This window comes from Nelusetta ayraudi, unplaced genomic scaffold (assembly GCF_046127955.1).
Source record: "Nelusetta ayraudi isolate G7.1 ecotype Tasmania unplaced genomic scaffold, CSIRO-AGI_Nayr_v1 ptg000143l, whole genome shotgun sequence".
Lineage (NCBI taxonomy): Eukaryota > Metazoa > Chordata > Actinopteri > Tetraodontiformes > Monacanthidae > Nelusetta > Nelusetta ayraudi.
The window spans coordinates 664,533-679,677 of NW_027466193.1; the positions used below are offsets into that span (position 1 = coordinate 664,533).

The 15,145-nt window shown below is 51.4% G+C and overlaps 1 protein-coding gene across 1 annotated transcript in view; it reads left to right on the plus strand.

Moving 5' to 3' along the window:
* LOC142879726 (neuroligin-3-like) overlaps positions 1 to 15,145 on the plus strand; it is a gene marked incomplete at its 3' end in the record, with an annotated part of 67,715 nt that overhangs the window by 16,921 nt on the left and 35,649 nt on the right. The window contains exon 4 of the mRNA XM_076013139.1: positions 5,004 to 5,153. Within this exon, the coding sequence (XP_075869254.1) occupies positions 5,004 to 5,153 (150 nt within the window). The remainder of the gene's footprint in view (positions 1 to 5,003; positions 5,154 to 15,145) is intronic.

The following is a 15,145-nucleotide window of genomic DNA, read 5'->3' on the forward strand; positions in this document are numbered from 1 at the left end:
GTCTGGTATCCAGTTCTTATAATACATCCACGGTGTCGGGCTGTAACACCAGTGAGGAGGCGGACCTCCACCTGGCGTCGAGTCAGGGCTTCACACCACAGACACACACACACGCCCGGGCGACGCGCTCGGCAGCACGATCCGAGATTCACTGCTGCAGCAGCCAGAGCGGCGAGAGTCCCACCTGCTCAGGTTTTGCCGCTAAATTGCGGCTGACGCCAGCCCGACCGGACCAAGAAAAAAAGCTGGCGGCTCCGCCTGGCTGCAGATATGTGGGCGAAGATAGCGAGGGCGGCTTCACCGCCGTCCCCTCCTCCACTCCGTCAATCACATTCCCTCTGATGTGGCAGAACGAGGAAAAAAAAAATACATATATATATATATATATATATATATTTTTTTTTTGCCCCGTTTCAAGCCCAGATATTTGCGCCGCCGCTGCCTCAGATTCCTTTCAAGATAAGCACCGGCGCTAATGGCCCGCTTCCACCAGGACGGCGCTGAAGCCGTTTCAAAGGGGGGAAGAGACGAGCTGCCGGTGTCATTCCGAGCTTCTCGTTTATTTCTTTATTTCTTTATCCCCTCCTGGCTTCCTGTCCACGCATGGCTCTGAATAATTGGCATGTCGGGAACATGTATAAGTGCACCGCTCCTGTTTGTTTTTTCCAATCTAAATGAGGGTGGTGACAAAGTGAATTGACTCGCCGCCGTGCGAGTGAGTCCACGCGCGGCCTGCCGCTGTCAGTCCTTCAGCTGATTTGCGAAGAAGAAGGTTCAGCTGCTGTGGCTTCCACGGAGACGCGAAGGTCGACGTGGTTCTGCGGCTCTTCCGTCAGGCCCCTCCTCTTTCCTGCAAAAAAAAAAAAGGAAAGGAAAAGAAACCCCCCCCTCACACAAAGGTCACCCGTCCCATTATACTTACTGGGTAATGGCAGGATTCATCGCAGGAGGCAACACACACACACACACACACACACACACACACACGCACACTCTCCTGGATATCTTCTATTTAAATAGTCACTGGTCTACATAAGCAGGACCTGGTTTACCTGAGCAAATGTCATGTGACTGACCCACTTCCTGCATCGCCGTCGTTTGATTCCCATTGAAGGTTTTCGCTCCTGCTGGTTCTCCGGGTGCCATCGCCGCCGCCGCCGCCACCACCAAGGCGCGGTGTTTTTTTTGTTTTTTTTCTATCTCAAAGAGCTCTTTTTGAAAAGTACACGAGGCTCATGAGCGCGAACACGGCCGCCCCTAATGGACTTGTCATGGGCCAAGCATGAAGGCCGTCCTGACAGGAGGCGTGTGTCACGTCCTGCCACTCCGGGACGTCTTTCGCCAAACTCACAAGTCCCCCCGCGCGCTCCGCTGACAGCCGCCGTGTTCCCGCCCGCCCGCCCGCCGTCGACACGGTCGATGCGGCGACACTTATCTCCGCCAGCCTTTGCCCCCCTCCCCTCCCTCCAACACCCTCGTCCCCCCGGCACCGCCGAGTGTCGGGCCTCGATGTTGGTTGTTTGACGGACTGTTTTCGATGAGTTTTCGCGGAGGGTCGAGGCAAAGGGCAAAAGACCAGGATGTACAGTGATGGTTTGTAGGGATGGATTGAAGGGAGGTGGATGAGTATTTCCACCACCAAGCCCTGCTCAGGCCCTGAGGTTTACCTCCCACTGATGCTCAGTCCAGAGCCGCTGAGCGTCAGGAACTCTGGCCTGGCGATGCGTTCGCCGGCGCCAGAGCCGCTGGCTCTTTTATCTGATGGGAACAAAAAAAAAAAGAGGGAAAGTACGTGAACGAACGCGTGGCCTCGATATTCACGAGTTAACAGAAAGACACAGAAACCTGCTTTCTTTTGCTGCTGCTGCTGCTGCTGCTGCTGCTCAGTCTATTCCAACAGCGTTGTCGACTCTCTGCCCCGAGAGGCTGTGGGCTCCTTCCAGGACTATAAATAATGGTACACACTGCCTCTCTGTTGGCCCGCAGTGTCAAGGGAGGTGGGGGTGGGGGTGCGGGTGGGGGGTTATTTTTAGGGTTAGATCACCCAATGATTCCAATGCTGCTCCCTCAGGGGTGGGGGTGGGGGGGGGGCAGATGCGGAGGACGAGTCCCACATCCTCGGAGATGCGACAGTCGCTGGGACTTTCTCCCATTTTTTAATTTTTTTTCCCTGGGTCTTTGCAACTGTGTGTTTGGACTGGATGCTGCATGATCCCAACAGCCGTGTTGCGAGGATGATGTGTCATTTATTCATTCCCTTTTTTTTTTTCTCTTTCTTCCTCCTCATCAACCCCTCATCTGCATTTCCGCCACGCACACCAGCCACCGCATCGCTTCAGACCTTTTCTTTATGCTTTTTCCTCTCACGGTGCATGGTTTTTTTGTCATGTTTTTTTCTATTATTGAAAATGTGCATTAATGAGTCTGTTTCTCTCCTAGCGCCGAGCGACTGTGCTGCTCTATTTTGTTGGTTTTAGTTTGTTTTTTTTCGCTCTGAATATGTGCAATGATGTGTCAATGCGTTTGCCTCAGAGGAGTCGTGAATCAGGTTGATGCCTCTTTATATATTTTCTTTTCCTCATTTATGTTACTCATTTATTTATTTTTTTGGAGTTGGCCTCTTAGTCACCTGTTACACCAGATTAGGCCGCCCACAGCAGCCGGCGCGAGCTTTGATCTGATTGGCGGGGAGGAGCCGCTCACCTCATTACGACCACGTCTTGCCTCGTCCTGGCCCTCGACGCTAATTCGCGCCGACAGGGTTACTATTCCACGGCAAAGAGAGGAAAAAGTCCGATCGGGATGTGCGGCGTGTGCGTCTCTCTCTGACACAAATCGCTGTGTCAGCGAAGACTGTACGTCACATCTGCCTCGACTCGGCCCACGTCGGGCAGAGTCGGTGAATAGATCGGGACTCGTGGAGCTCCGCTGTCTTGTGTCGCTCTCCCAGAGGGATTTTTTTTTTAACTTGTTGTCATGGAGACCCAAGGTGAATCAACAAAAGAGGTTACTGATGACATTGACATGACTAATCTCTTTTTCTTATTTCTGCCCTGTTTTTCCCTCCTACTTGCTATTTTGCCATTCTCTTTGTATCTGTGGCCCATTTGTTGTTTTGTTCGTTTTTTATTGTTTTTCGTAGCTTGTGTAGGATATTTTTATTTTGCTTCCCCTTCTGTTTTCCCCTCCTTCCCCTCTCTGGTTGTTACCTCTCATCCTCTCTTCACCCTCTCCTCCTCCTCCTCTTTCTCGTCTGAGATTAATGTATGTGCAGGAAAGTGTCGGCTTTAAATCGCATTTCACCGTGTCGCCCTCTCAGATACCAGCCAGATAAAGGAAGCCGGTAAACAGCAAGCTCGCGCCAAGTTCCGCCTTTTTTTTTTTCTGCTCAGAAAGCTAAAAAACACATTTTTTAATGGTCGCTAAACCGAATGTTATGCAGAGTGCTAACCGGTGCGCCTGGCGAGACCCACGTTCGGTTATCGAGACCGACGCCGCCGCAGAAGAAGGAGAAGAAGAAGAAGAAGGAGAAAAGCGTGTCCTCACAAAATGCGTTTATGTAGATCGTGGTCGTGCTCGCTAACGGGCTGCATAGTGATGAGCGGCGCCTGCAGTCGCGCGGCAGATTTTGACCGCGCAGGATGTGGCCCTGCGATCAGCTGCTGCCCGCGATTCTAAATTTATTTGGCTTTTGGTCACGACAGTGGCGAGAACGCGGCGCTACCCTTTAAATCTCCCCCTTGAGCCCTCCTGTTTTTACACACACACATATATATATTAAAGGATAGATATATAAAAAATTCACCCCCCTCAATCTTTCACTCTTGTGTTCCCGTCCTCCCTCTCCGCCCTCCCACCTTCTCTCATTCTCACCCGCTCTCGGGGGGTGGAGGAGGGGGGGGGGGGCGCGGCAGGGGGTTGGACAGAGATGGAGGGGAAGGTGGCAGAGAAACAGGGGGAGTCTGTGAGTGAAAGCGATACAAAGTGAGGGAGGGAGGGGGGGCGAGGAGCTACGCAGAGCGGCGAGGGGGTGAGGAGGGGAGGGGAGGCGGAGGGGAGGCGGAGGGAAGGGGAGGCAGGAGTGAAAATGAGAGAGAGTTTCTTGTCTTGTCTCCCAGCTCAGGCTCCAGCAGCCAGTAATTCAGCCCGTTTCCCTCAGACAGAGGCTTTCTTCAACCCCCCCCCGCTCCTCTTCCTCCTCCTCCTCCTCTACCTCTGGATGTGCTTTATCTGGCTTGAGTGTTGCTTCAGCTGGGTATCAAACCCCGATTTGGGGGATAGAATAAACAGCGTTTAAAATGAGCAAATTTAACTGTCCGCAAAAAACAACAAACAATAAAAAAGGGGAATGGAAAAAAAACAAAAAAAAACAGCACCAAATAAATTGCTGCAGCGAGATAGGCCCCCGTGTGGGGTGGGGGGCGGGGGGGGCAGGAAGGAGACGCGCGGTGTAGCGGTAGCATTGTTTAATTAGCTGATGCATTTTCCATATCACTGCTAAGCCAGATTAGCCTCCCTCCCCGGCTCGGAGACGTGTCAGGCTACCTCTCCCTCTCCCTTTATTCTCCCTAATGGCTTCCCGCGGGCTCTATATTTGGAAGTAGGGCTTCCTCCTCGAAGGCAGCGCCAAACAAGCCCGACAGTTTACGACGCGATAAGCATTTCTCACCGCGAACAGTGTTTCCACCTCGGTTGCCATCTCTATTTATGTATTTATATGTGGCCAATTATCGGTACAGACTCGAACCCCCCCCGACCCCCACGCCGCCGTAATGCATCCTCTAGCTGGCTGGTATCTGGGAGCCGACTACTGTCCGCTATGTGTGTGTGTGTGTGTGTGTGTGTGTGTGTGTGTGTTTTTGTCATGTGTGTGTGTGGCCCACCGTCTTTTGCCGTCGAAAAAAATTCTGAATTTTCTGAGCTCTGAGCCCCCTGACGGGGGGCCATCATCAAGTGGAAGCGCGAGCACAGTGTGAAGGTGTTAATGATGGCCGCTCTTGCAGACATACGAGACACGGGGGCCAAGCCTGTGATGGTTTACATCCACGGAGGGTCCTACATGGAGGGCACGGGCAACATGATCGACGGCAGCGTCCTGGCCAGCTACGGCAACGTCATCGTCATCACCCTCAACTACCGCGTGGGCGTCCTCGGTAAGAACCGCTCCCCGTTTTCACCCCTTCCCTCAAGGGCGTCTTTGTTCCTGCTCGATGAGCGCCGTGTGATTGCACGCATCCAGCCCAAATAAGGGCAAAGGGCGGCGGCGGCGGAGGCGGAGCACCGCTCTGGCTGGAGTGTGTGTGTGTGTGTGTGTGTGTGTGTGTGTGTGTGTGTGTGTGTGTGTGTGTGTGTGTGTGTGTGTGTGTGTGCGAGGTTGGCTCACATATCAGCGCCGCAGTAATTGAGTGCTGCAAATGTGGGTTTTGTTGTTGTGACTGGGGTTTAGAATAAATTAAGAGATGATTGTAATGAGGTGCGTGCATGTTACTGTGTGTGTGTGTGTGTTTGTGTATGGTGGTGGTGGTGGGTGGGGGCACTGATGAGATGGGCGTGATTCAAGGGAGACGAGATGGGAGGTGAAAAGTCGCTCTTTCTCTCGCTGCTGCTGCTGCTGCTGCTGCTGCTGCTGCTGCTGCTGCTTGGTTGCAGATTGACTCACACAGCTGAATCCTCTTTCCTCTTTCACATACTCAGATGTGTGTGTGTGTGTGTGTGTGAGAGAGAGAGAGAGAGAGAGCGGGAGAGAGAGGTGTTGTCGAGGCAGAGAAGGAGGGCGAGAGAGAGGGAGCTCCATGGAAACAGCTGCAGCAACACAAAATGGAGTTTGTTAGCGCGGCGGCGCGAGCTCCGCCGCCCCTCCATCCGTCTCCGAGACATGGGGCGAATTTTCAAGCCCCGCGCAGCCGCCGAAAGTGCTTCCGGATGTGTTTATTAGACGGCGCGAACGCCGCTTCCGCGTTTGCGTCCGCTAGGAACGCCTCCTCCCGCCCCGCCTGCGGCCTAATGGAGGGGCTGGCGCGGCTCCTTGAATTCATATTGTTTTTTTTGGTGGAGATCAATGGAAAAAAAAGTCAAAAGAAGCGATTCATAAAGAGACCTCTCTCTCTCTCCCCCTCTCTCTCTCTCTCTCTCTCTCTCTCTCTCTCTCTCCTCTCTCTCTCTCTCTCTCTCTCTCCCCCTCTCTCTCTCTCTCTCTCTCTCTCTCTCCCCCTCTCTCTCTCTCTCTCTCTCTCTCTCTCTCTCTCCCCTCTCTCTCTGTGTGAGGCCCGCAGACACTTCAGACGAAATGAGCAAGTTTTCAGATGGATGGTGCGTTCAATTAGGGCGGAACAAAGGCGTTTAACGTTTGATGTGCGTGCGTCGGCAACGCCGACTTTGAGATATTTGTTGAAAGAATTAAACAGAATTAAAAGGGAAGTGGACAGGCGGACTGAGTTCCGGCAGCGTTTGCTCTCCATCTTTTCTTTCTCCATTGACTTTGTCTCGTTTTGTTTTTCATGTATTTTTCTCAGCTTGCGTTTTTTTTTTTTTTTTTGGGAGGAAAAACCCCGCTGCAAGATTGCCTCCGCAGGAGCAAAAATCCATGACATCTTGTGATTCAACTTGAAAGCTGCAGTCAAAGCTAAACAAACAAACAAAAAAACAATAATAAATAGTGACAAGTCCTGAAATGAAACGTACAAAAAAGAGTTGTGACTTCACTGCCGCTAGCTCGCTAGCTAAGCTACAACGACAGCAACCACGTGCCGCCGCTGGACGAGCGCTATTCTAACTGCATTTATGTGGATACGTCGCGTTAACAGCTTTGGGAGAAGCAGTTGCCACGGTTCCTCTTCCTCTCGGCAACAAGGCTGCGCTCTGAACCTTGAGAATCACTCGGTTGAGAAAGAGGAGAAAAAAATAGATTTTCCCACCTTTCCCTGCGGTTTCAGCCCTATGAATCAGTGGGGAGTGGGAGTGGGCGGAGCTTGTGCGCAGCCTATGGATTTCAGCGCACTCTGGGCAGCTGACCGAGTTTCCCCCTTCACTACTAGCCGACGCGGTGAAGTAAATTCAGCTTCTTTTTTTCCCCCGCACCTTTGAATCCCCCAATTTTATTGGTCGAGCTGCTGCTCTGCTGTATGTGAAAGCTGCTGTTCTCCTGGAGCTGCGGGTGGTTCTGCAAGTCAGTCCTGACGCCGGCCGCCAAGCATTAGCGCTCTGATTTCCCTAAGTCGGCCTGTATTTTTTTTTTAATGTGCTAATGAAGTCGTAATGTTTCGCTGGCATCGAGCTGCAAAAAGGGGCTTCAGCTGCTGCTGCTGCTGCTGCTGCTGCTGCTGCTGCTGCTGCTGCTGCTGCAGCTGCAGAGGCTTTTTAGTAAATTGGCTCTGGTCCGCTCTGCTTTATGGCGCCACTCTCTCTCTCACCTTGCAGCTCAGAGAGCTCCGCATGTCACGAGTGTGTGTGTGCGTGTGCGTGTGTGTGTGTGTGTGTGTGTGTGTGAGTATGTGTGTGTGTGTGTGCGTTGGGGGCTCGCCCTCCGGGACATTAAGATGACTGGTGTGGCTGAATCACACAGGCACTAGTACATTTGCCTTAAGACTTCCTTCCTCTTCTTCCTCTTCCTCCTCCTCCTCTTTTTTCCTCCTCTAATTCTTCTTCTTCTTGATGGAGGTGGGAACGCTGCCGCCTATTGATTTTGCAATCACGATCGCTCGCCTTAAATGCACCGTGTTGCACCTCTGTCATCTTTGAGTAGCGGCAGCTTTGTAATCACCCTTCGGGGTGGTGAGGTGGCTGAAGCCGGCAGCTGAACCCCCACCCCCACCCCCGCCGCTCATTTCACGCCGGGCACGTGAGCCTGATCCAGATTCATGATCATATTTCTTTCATGGCACTTCAATTATGAGTCAGATGTTTCTTCTTCCCGCTGCCACATTTCGCTAAATGTCATTCTACATGCGTGCGCACACACACACACGCCCCCCCGTACCCCCGATGGCCAGAACGAGCGCTCGTGTTCCCCGCCCGCACGCGTGCTCGCGTTCGTGCTAACGAGCCCTGAAGACTGAAGCGAAGGAAAACAACAGCAGCAGCAAGAAGAGAAAGGGGGAAAAAAAAGCAACAGCGCGCAGATACAGATGCGGTAGGCCCACACGGACGGCCAGCAAAGGAGCGAAAAAGAGAGAGAGAAAAAAAAAAAACACACACACGGATGCACACTAATAGAGTTCAGGCAGCAGCCCTCTTGTTGAGCTCCCCGGCAGCCATTCAGAGAAACGAGCGGGAGGAAAGAAGTGATGCATGTAGACGAGCGATAATGTCCGGCCGCTAATCTCCCCACGGTACGGCTTTAAACTGTTATTACAGACACGCACTCGTGGAAAAGCAAATAAGAAAAAAAAAAAAAACAAAGGCCGGAGAGAAATCAGACCGTGATGGACCAATAAGCTCTGAGCCGTCTGACGATTTCGACTTTGGGAGCACGAGAAATCATAATTACACGTCTCCGTTTGAGTTTTCCGCGTGTTGCCGTCGTTGTTTGCGCTTCCGCCTAATTGAAAAACCGGACGCCGTCGCCGAGCGGAGCAGATGAACCGCTTGCTCCGCAACCCCGAACGCTGTGCGTTAACGACCCGAATGGCGCCGGGAAACCCGACGAGAGCGCGGCGCTCCGTTCCTGACCCCGTCGTTGCGGCTTCGGCCGGCAGCAGCGCCCCCTTCCTGCGGACAACGGCAGCGGTAGACATTGGAAGGCAGTGTGGATTCGTGGCAGAAAAATAAATTGAATAAGAAATCGGTTTGAAAAACCTAAAAAACATATTTTTGAAAAAAAAAGAAAAGAAAAGAAGGAACGCTCTTTTAATTAGGCTTCGTAAAGGGACGAGGGAATAATGGAGGCGGAGACAATTAGACGAGATAATGAGTTTAAAGTGGAAGCAGACGAGGCGACTGGAGCTGCACGTCGCTCTCTCTTTCTCTCCCTCCCTCTCTCTCTCTTTCTTTCTGTATCTCTCTCTCTCCCTCCCTCTCTCTTCCTCTCTCTCTCTCTCTTTCTGTCTCTCTTTCTCCCCCTCCCTCTCTCTCTCTTTCTTTCTGTCTCTCTCTCTCTCTCCCTCTTACTCTCTCTCTCTCTTTCTCTCTCTCTCTCTCTCTCTCTCTCTCTCTCTCTCCCTCTCTGACAGCGACGCAGAGCTCCCGCCGTCCCCACGCACAATCCGAGCGCGCCATCAATAATGCAGTAAACACCTTTGAAAATACACACAACAATGTGAATATTTAACGTCTTTCAGAGGAATAATAGGCCGAGGTGCTGGTAGGCAGCAACGTGGCGTCGACCCGCCGACTAAAAAATAAAAAAATTGCACACGAAAAGTCTGCCGCTGCTTCGTCCGGATAGGGTAGCGAATAGGATGCATTCACGCCGCGCTGACTCTCAGCGAATCAGACGGCGGCAAAAACAAACAACCTCTGTCATTGTGATTTTACATCTGTTGGATTCATTTCCTCTCCTCCAAACAGTGTTTTTAGTTGTTTGTTTTTTTTTTGGTCATGAGGCTGTTCTTCTGGAAATAAGAGGCAAAAAAAATTATTTTAAAAAGTCGGCGCTAGTTCGCTCGCTCTCTCGCTCGCTCGGTGCGTTCATGAAATATAGATCCGGCGACTCTTTGGTGTGTTGTCTGAATCACAGAGTTTGCTCCACATCTCTGCCCGCTTTTATAATCAAGTCGGCGGCAGCTGGAGATCCCACAATGAAACGCAAACTGAGAGTTTGGCGATGCACAGCGGGAGGGAGGGTTGGTGAGAGAGGGAGAGAGGGAGAGAGGGGAGAGAGGAAGAGAGGGAGAGAGAGAGAGTAAGAGAGAGAGAGAGTAAGAGGGAGAGAGAGAGAGAGAGAGAGAGAGAGAGAGGGAGAGAGAGAGAGACAGAAAGAAAGAGAGGGAGAGAGAGAGAGAGAGAGAGGAGAGAGAGAGAGGGAGAGAGGAGAGAGAGAGAGAGAGGAAGAGAGGGGAGAGAGAGAGGGAGAGAGAGAGAGGGAGAGAGGGGAGAGAGAGAGAGAGGGAGAGAGAGAGAGAGAGGGAGAGAGGGGAGAGAGAGAAGGGAGAGAGAGAGAGAGGGAGAGAGAGAGAGGGAGAGAGGGGAGAGAGAGAGGAGAGAGAGAGAGGAGAGAGAGGAGATAGAGAGAGAGGGAGCAAGAGAGAGGGAGAGAGAGAGGGGAGAGAGAGAGAGGAGAGAGAGAGAGAGAGAGGGAGAGAGGAGAGAGGGAGAGAGAGAAGGGAGAGAGAGAGACATAGAACGGCCAGGAGGCTCCGTCGAATTCTGCTCGGAGGCTCTGACGATGTGACGAGTCGCCGCCGCCCCTGCTCCAATTAAAGGGGGAGCCCGGCAACTTTCAAGAGCCGTTCGATCACCCCCCAAACACCCCTCCCCTCCGCGCCACCCCGCAGCTTTTAGCTCCACGCCGCTCTAATGGTAATTATTGCTTCAAAGGGAGAAACCGCGATTCTCCCGAGGCCCCATTTGGAAAAACTCTCAAATCTCAACCTTTCACTCCTGAGATGAATGAGATTCGCATCAGATTTGATGTTTAATTACTTATTGACCAACCGCGGCGGCGATTGTCGGCTGATGAGATGTGGTGCTGGTTGGAGGGGGAGCAGGGGTGTGGCCTCGGTGCCAGCCAAGCCAACGCTGCCCCACCTCGGGGATCAGCAGCACCTGGAGAGCAGCAGAGTTTGTTTACCGAGGAGAAACGCCGGTCAGATTTCTGTTCATCGATCTGTGTTGGTTTCTCTCTATGTGTGTGTGTGTGTGTGTGTGAGTGTATGTGTCGTTGCGTGCGAGTGTGATTCCCGTGCCATGCGCGCCCTCCGTCACGACTCCCCGTAATGAGTCCCGGCCGGAGAGGAGGCATCATGTATCGCTGCTCTTTACAAATATAATTACTCATCGGCTCTGCGGAGCTCGTCAATTTAAGTCCATTGGGGGGGCGGGACCTAATAACTGCCTCGCTAATGCATTTAAGATGAGGCCGCCCCGCCGCGTTGCCAAAAGCCCAGCAAGGTGAGTGGGCGAGAGAGAGCGAGAGAGAGAGAGAGAGAGAGAGAGACTCTGCCGTCACCTCTGCAAGCGCCTCACCCCTTTTTTCTTGATGTCTATCTGCCATATCTCTACAATCTGCTGCCATTCTACGGCAGCCGGCTCAGCCGGGCCGGCAGTTATTAAGGCGCCACGTAGGAACGGCTTTTAGATCAAAATCGAAATGACCGCGGCGGGACTCACGCACGTGAAAACGCTGCAGCGAAGGTGATTCGGCACTGATTGGCCGAATTGCCGGAATCGCCAGAGTGAGTGTGTGTGAGTGTGTGTGTGTGTGTGAGTGTGTGTGTGTGTGTGTGTGTGTGTGTGTGTGTGTGTGTTTGCGCGCTAAGTGACTCTGCCTCTCTCTGTCACGTCCCATTCCGAGAGCGCAGACAGCGACAGTTGGTAATTTAGCCGGGGATTTGGGGAGTGGGAGGATGTCTGCGGCCGAGCGTGAACGCCGTCGTCGGGCGAGAGTCCAAAAACACGAGGCGGCGCCGACCAGGGTGTGTTTTTTTTTTGTTTTGTTTTGGGTTGTTTTTTTCCACCTCTCACCTCCTCTCCCCCTAAGAAGTACTGATAAGGCCTCTCCGCAGCGACATCTGGGTCGTTTAGGTAATAATCAAAGCAGATGGCGGTCGGATGTAATAAAGGTCATGGACGATGTCACGCCGCCACTTAACCGCTCGTCGTCGTCGTCGTCGCCGCCGACGCCGCTGTTGTTTCAAGTGGCGGATGAAGCCCAGATGTGCTTTAATGCATCGTTACAGAGCCATAAACGAACGTCTCCCTGTTGGCTGCTTTCACAGATCTGATCTGATCTGCACTCAGCCTCAGTTCCCCTTTTTTCCCCTGTTTGTCTGTTTGCTTGTTTGTTTGTGCGACTTGAACGCCGGCCGGGTGGTCTCTCTCTCTCTCTCTCTCTCTCTGTCTCTCTCTCTCTCTCTCTCTCTCTCTCTTTCTCTCTCTCTCTCCCTCTCTCTCTCTCTCTCTCTCTCTTTCCCTCTCTCTCCCTCTCTGAAGCACCTGAGCTCCTAGCTTGCGCAGCTAAAGAATAACCTTCCCCTCCCAACCCCACCCCCAAACCCCTTTGCTCCCTTAGCCACTTGCTATGCTAATGCGCTATGAGGAGGAGCGGCGGCTCTGTGGGCTAGCGAACAACCGCATTCCATAAGTACGCGGAGAAAATGTTGAGCCTGCGGACGGTACGCGGCGGTGGTTTTTATCATCTCAGCGGGCGTCCACATAATCGATGGCCGTCTTCCGCACCGATCGTTCAAAGCCTAAGACTGTTAGGAGCTCGGCCAAAGGCGGCAACAGGCTTCATAGCAGCGCGGTGTATCGTGTTGTGTTGGGCCGGGGAAGCAGGACGAGGACTCGGTGCTCCACGACATTGACCCCCCCATTTATGATTCACATGAGGATTGCAAGATCATGCGACAACCCAGGTAGTTTCGCGTGTATTTAAGGAAAACAACAGTGAAACAAAACTCTATTGCCTGTCCCAACTGTGTCTTAAAGTATTGCTGTGGGTAAATAAGAAAAATAATAATAAACCAAACTGCTGGTATCATACAAAATGCAAGTATTTAAGGTATACCTGCATTTTGCTCATCATAGTTTCAGATTTACAGTGAAATCTGCTTTATTATTTGAAGTTGAAGCTGATGCGCCACATTGACGTTTCACAGTTAAATCCAGCACATTGTATATTATGATGAAAATCAAATGGATCCGCAGTGTTTTACAATCATTGACTTCCTGCCTGAACAATTCTACCTGCTACGGTTGACGCGGTGGCTACGCATGAAGCGTGAAAAAACAAACTGCCACGTTTTTGTTTTGTTTTTTTCACCAGAGTGGCGCAGTTTCCTGCTCCTGGGACGCTTCTGAAACGCAGCCGCGCCTCACCTGGCGTGAACTTGCACACTGCCTGTCTGCTGCGGGTGTAAATGGGGCGTGACTCTTTTTTTTCAAAGTTCTTTTTTCAACTGTGGCTTCCCCGCAAACCCTGGGTTCAGGAAGAAGCGGGTTTTTGAAAATGGATGGATTCACTGTCGCTTCTTGCTCAGCATACGACTCTGTCTGCTTGCATGTCGTTCGTCACACTTGAACGTTTCGGCGTGATCACACAATCGGTCTTGAGTTACAAGGGAGTAAAAGTTGACACGACGACCTCCCGGGGCGCCGGCAGCGGCGGCGGGTGAGTCGAGCTCAAAAACGAAGAAGAACCAAAGTCTTTCCCGGTCGTTTCGCTTATCGGCTGATGCACGAGCTCCGGCGCCGCGTACGGAAACTCTCTGACGGGCGCGGGCGTGGGAAGTCGCTTCTCCTCATCTCCTGCTATCAGGGAAGCCGAGCTGAGACGGATATTTGCTTGTTTTGCGTTGCGATTTTGCGGGCGAATTCATCCAAATTAAGCCGGGGGAGACAAAAAAACATTTATTCATCCTATTAATGTCGCGGATGTGAGGGATGGAAGCCGTGCTCCCGACTCGTCTGCGGCGGCGCGTTGATGCTGCTCTGCCCCACAAATCACTGCCAGGAAATTAACTCTTAAACGCTGCCGCTCTCGCCAAACACGGCGGGTTGGTGGGGGGTGGGGTTGGGGGGTTGTTCGCCCGTCGCCCGGAGGAAACGCTTCCTCCTCTGGATTAAAGCTCCTGAAGTGTATTGATTCACGCTGAAGGCTGAATAACGCTGAGCAGGAAGGAGCCGCTGGAAATAATGAGATGGTTGATGGCAAACAGCCGGAGCCGATGGCGTCTTCGCACGTGGCTGGCTTTTTTTTTTTTGGTTTTCTTTTCTTTTCTTTTTTTCCCCCCTCCTCTTCCTCCTCCTGCTCAGTGCCGAGAACGGCTGCGACAGGAAGTTTGACGTTGGCCGGGTGTTCGTCCAGAAATTAATTGTTGCGGGGAAATGTTCGCGATCGTATCTGGTGATTTAGGCACAAAACATCCGCTCAGGAAGTGTGTCTGCACACTCGCTTCAAGATAGCTTTTTTTTTTTTTTTTTGCTTGTTTGTTTCCTGACAATCACAATTATACAGCGTCTTAATAATTTCTTAACACGACACATTTTATCTTCGCTGTCGGGGAAACTAGTCCTGGACTCTCCGAGTGCTGCCCACACTTGGCTTCCTGACACGGTCACATAGCAACAACAACAACAAAAAAAAAAGCCCTCTGTTTGTGGAAATAAAAAATCACACACACACACACACACACACACACACACACACACACACACACACACTGTACACAGAAAGTAAGTAAAATGCTGCACTAGAAGAGAAAAGAAAAAGCTATAGAATAAGTGCAATGAATTATTGCTTACGCACTGGGCAAAGAAAAATGTGCCTTTCTTGCACAGCGTGCAAAAGTTTTCGACGCAGAGCCGAGAAAACGAATTAATTCATATTGCATGCAGGAGAATGTTCATATAAACAGTTTATATACAGGGTTTTAGTCATTTGGCCTCCTCGCACCTGACGAGTTTAAAATATGGAATCCATGCTTTGTTTCCTGCTGTCGTTTTTGCTCTAATGAAGCCGTATTTTATTTAAATTTGTTAACAGTCGTGCACCGTAACCGTTGGTGACACGGCCCTTTATTTAATATTTACGCAGAGCAACGCATGGCGTTGAGCTAAAGTGAAATTATCCTCACAGTTTGCGCTTCACCAGCTGTTTAGTGAGTGTTGTCTCAGTGCAAAACAAACCTCTTCTGGAGCCACAACGTCTCTCCGGCTGCAGCAGGAAACGCAGCGTCTTCCTCTCTCTTTATCTTTCCGTGGTTTGCGCTGGCGGCGGGAAAGTGCTGTGGCGAGATATTGTCATTTCTCCATTTTCACTGATAGGCGATTAATTTAAGGTCAGCTAACAGGATAATCTCCATATTGAATACTGCGGGTTTATTTTCCAAAACATAATTACCATCTAATCATTTTCAGCTCATAGCTGTGGAGAATTTATTTGTTTTTGTTTTTTTTGGGTTTTTTTGGTCACATTGGCTACATCTGCCGTACAAGAGAAAACATGTAATAAATCACAGTTGCTCAATGAGAGAGGGAGAGAGAGAGA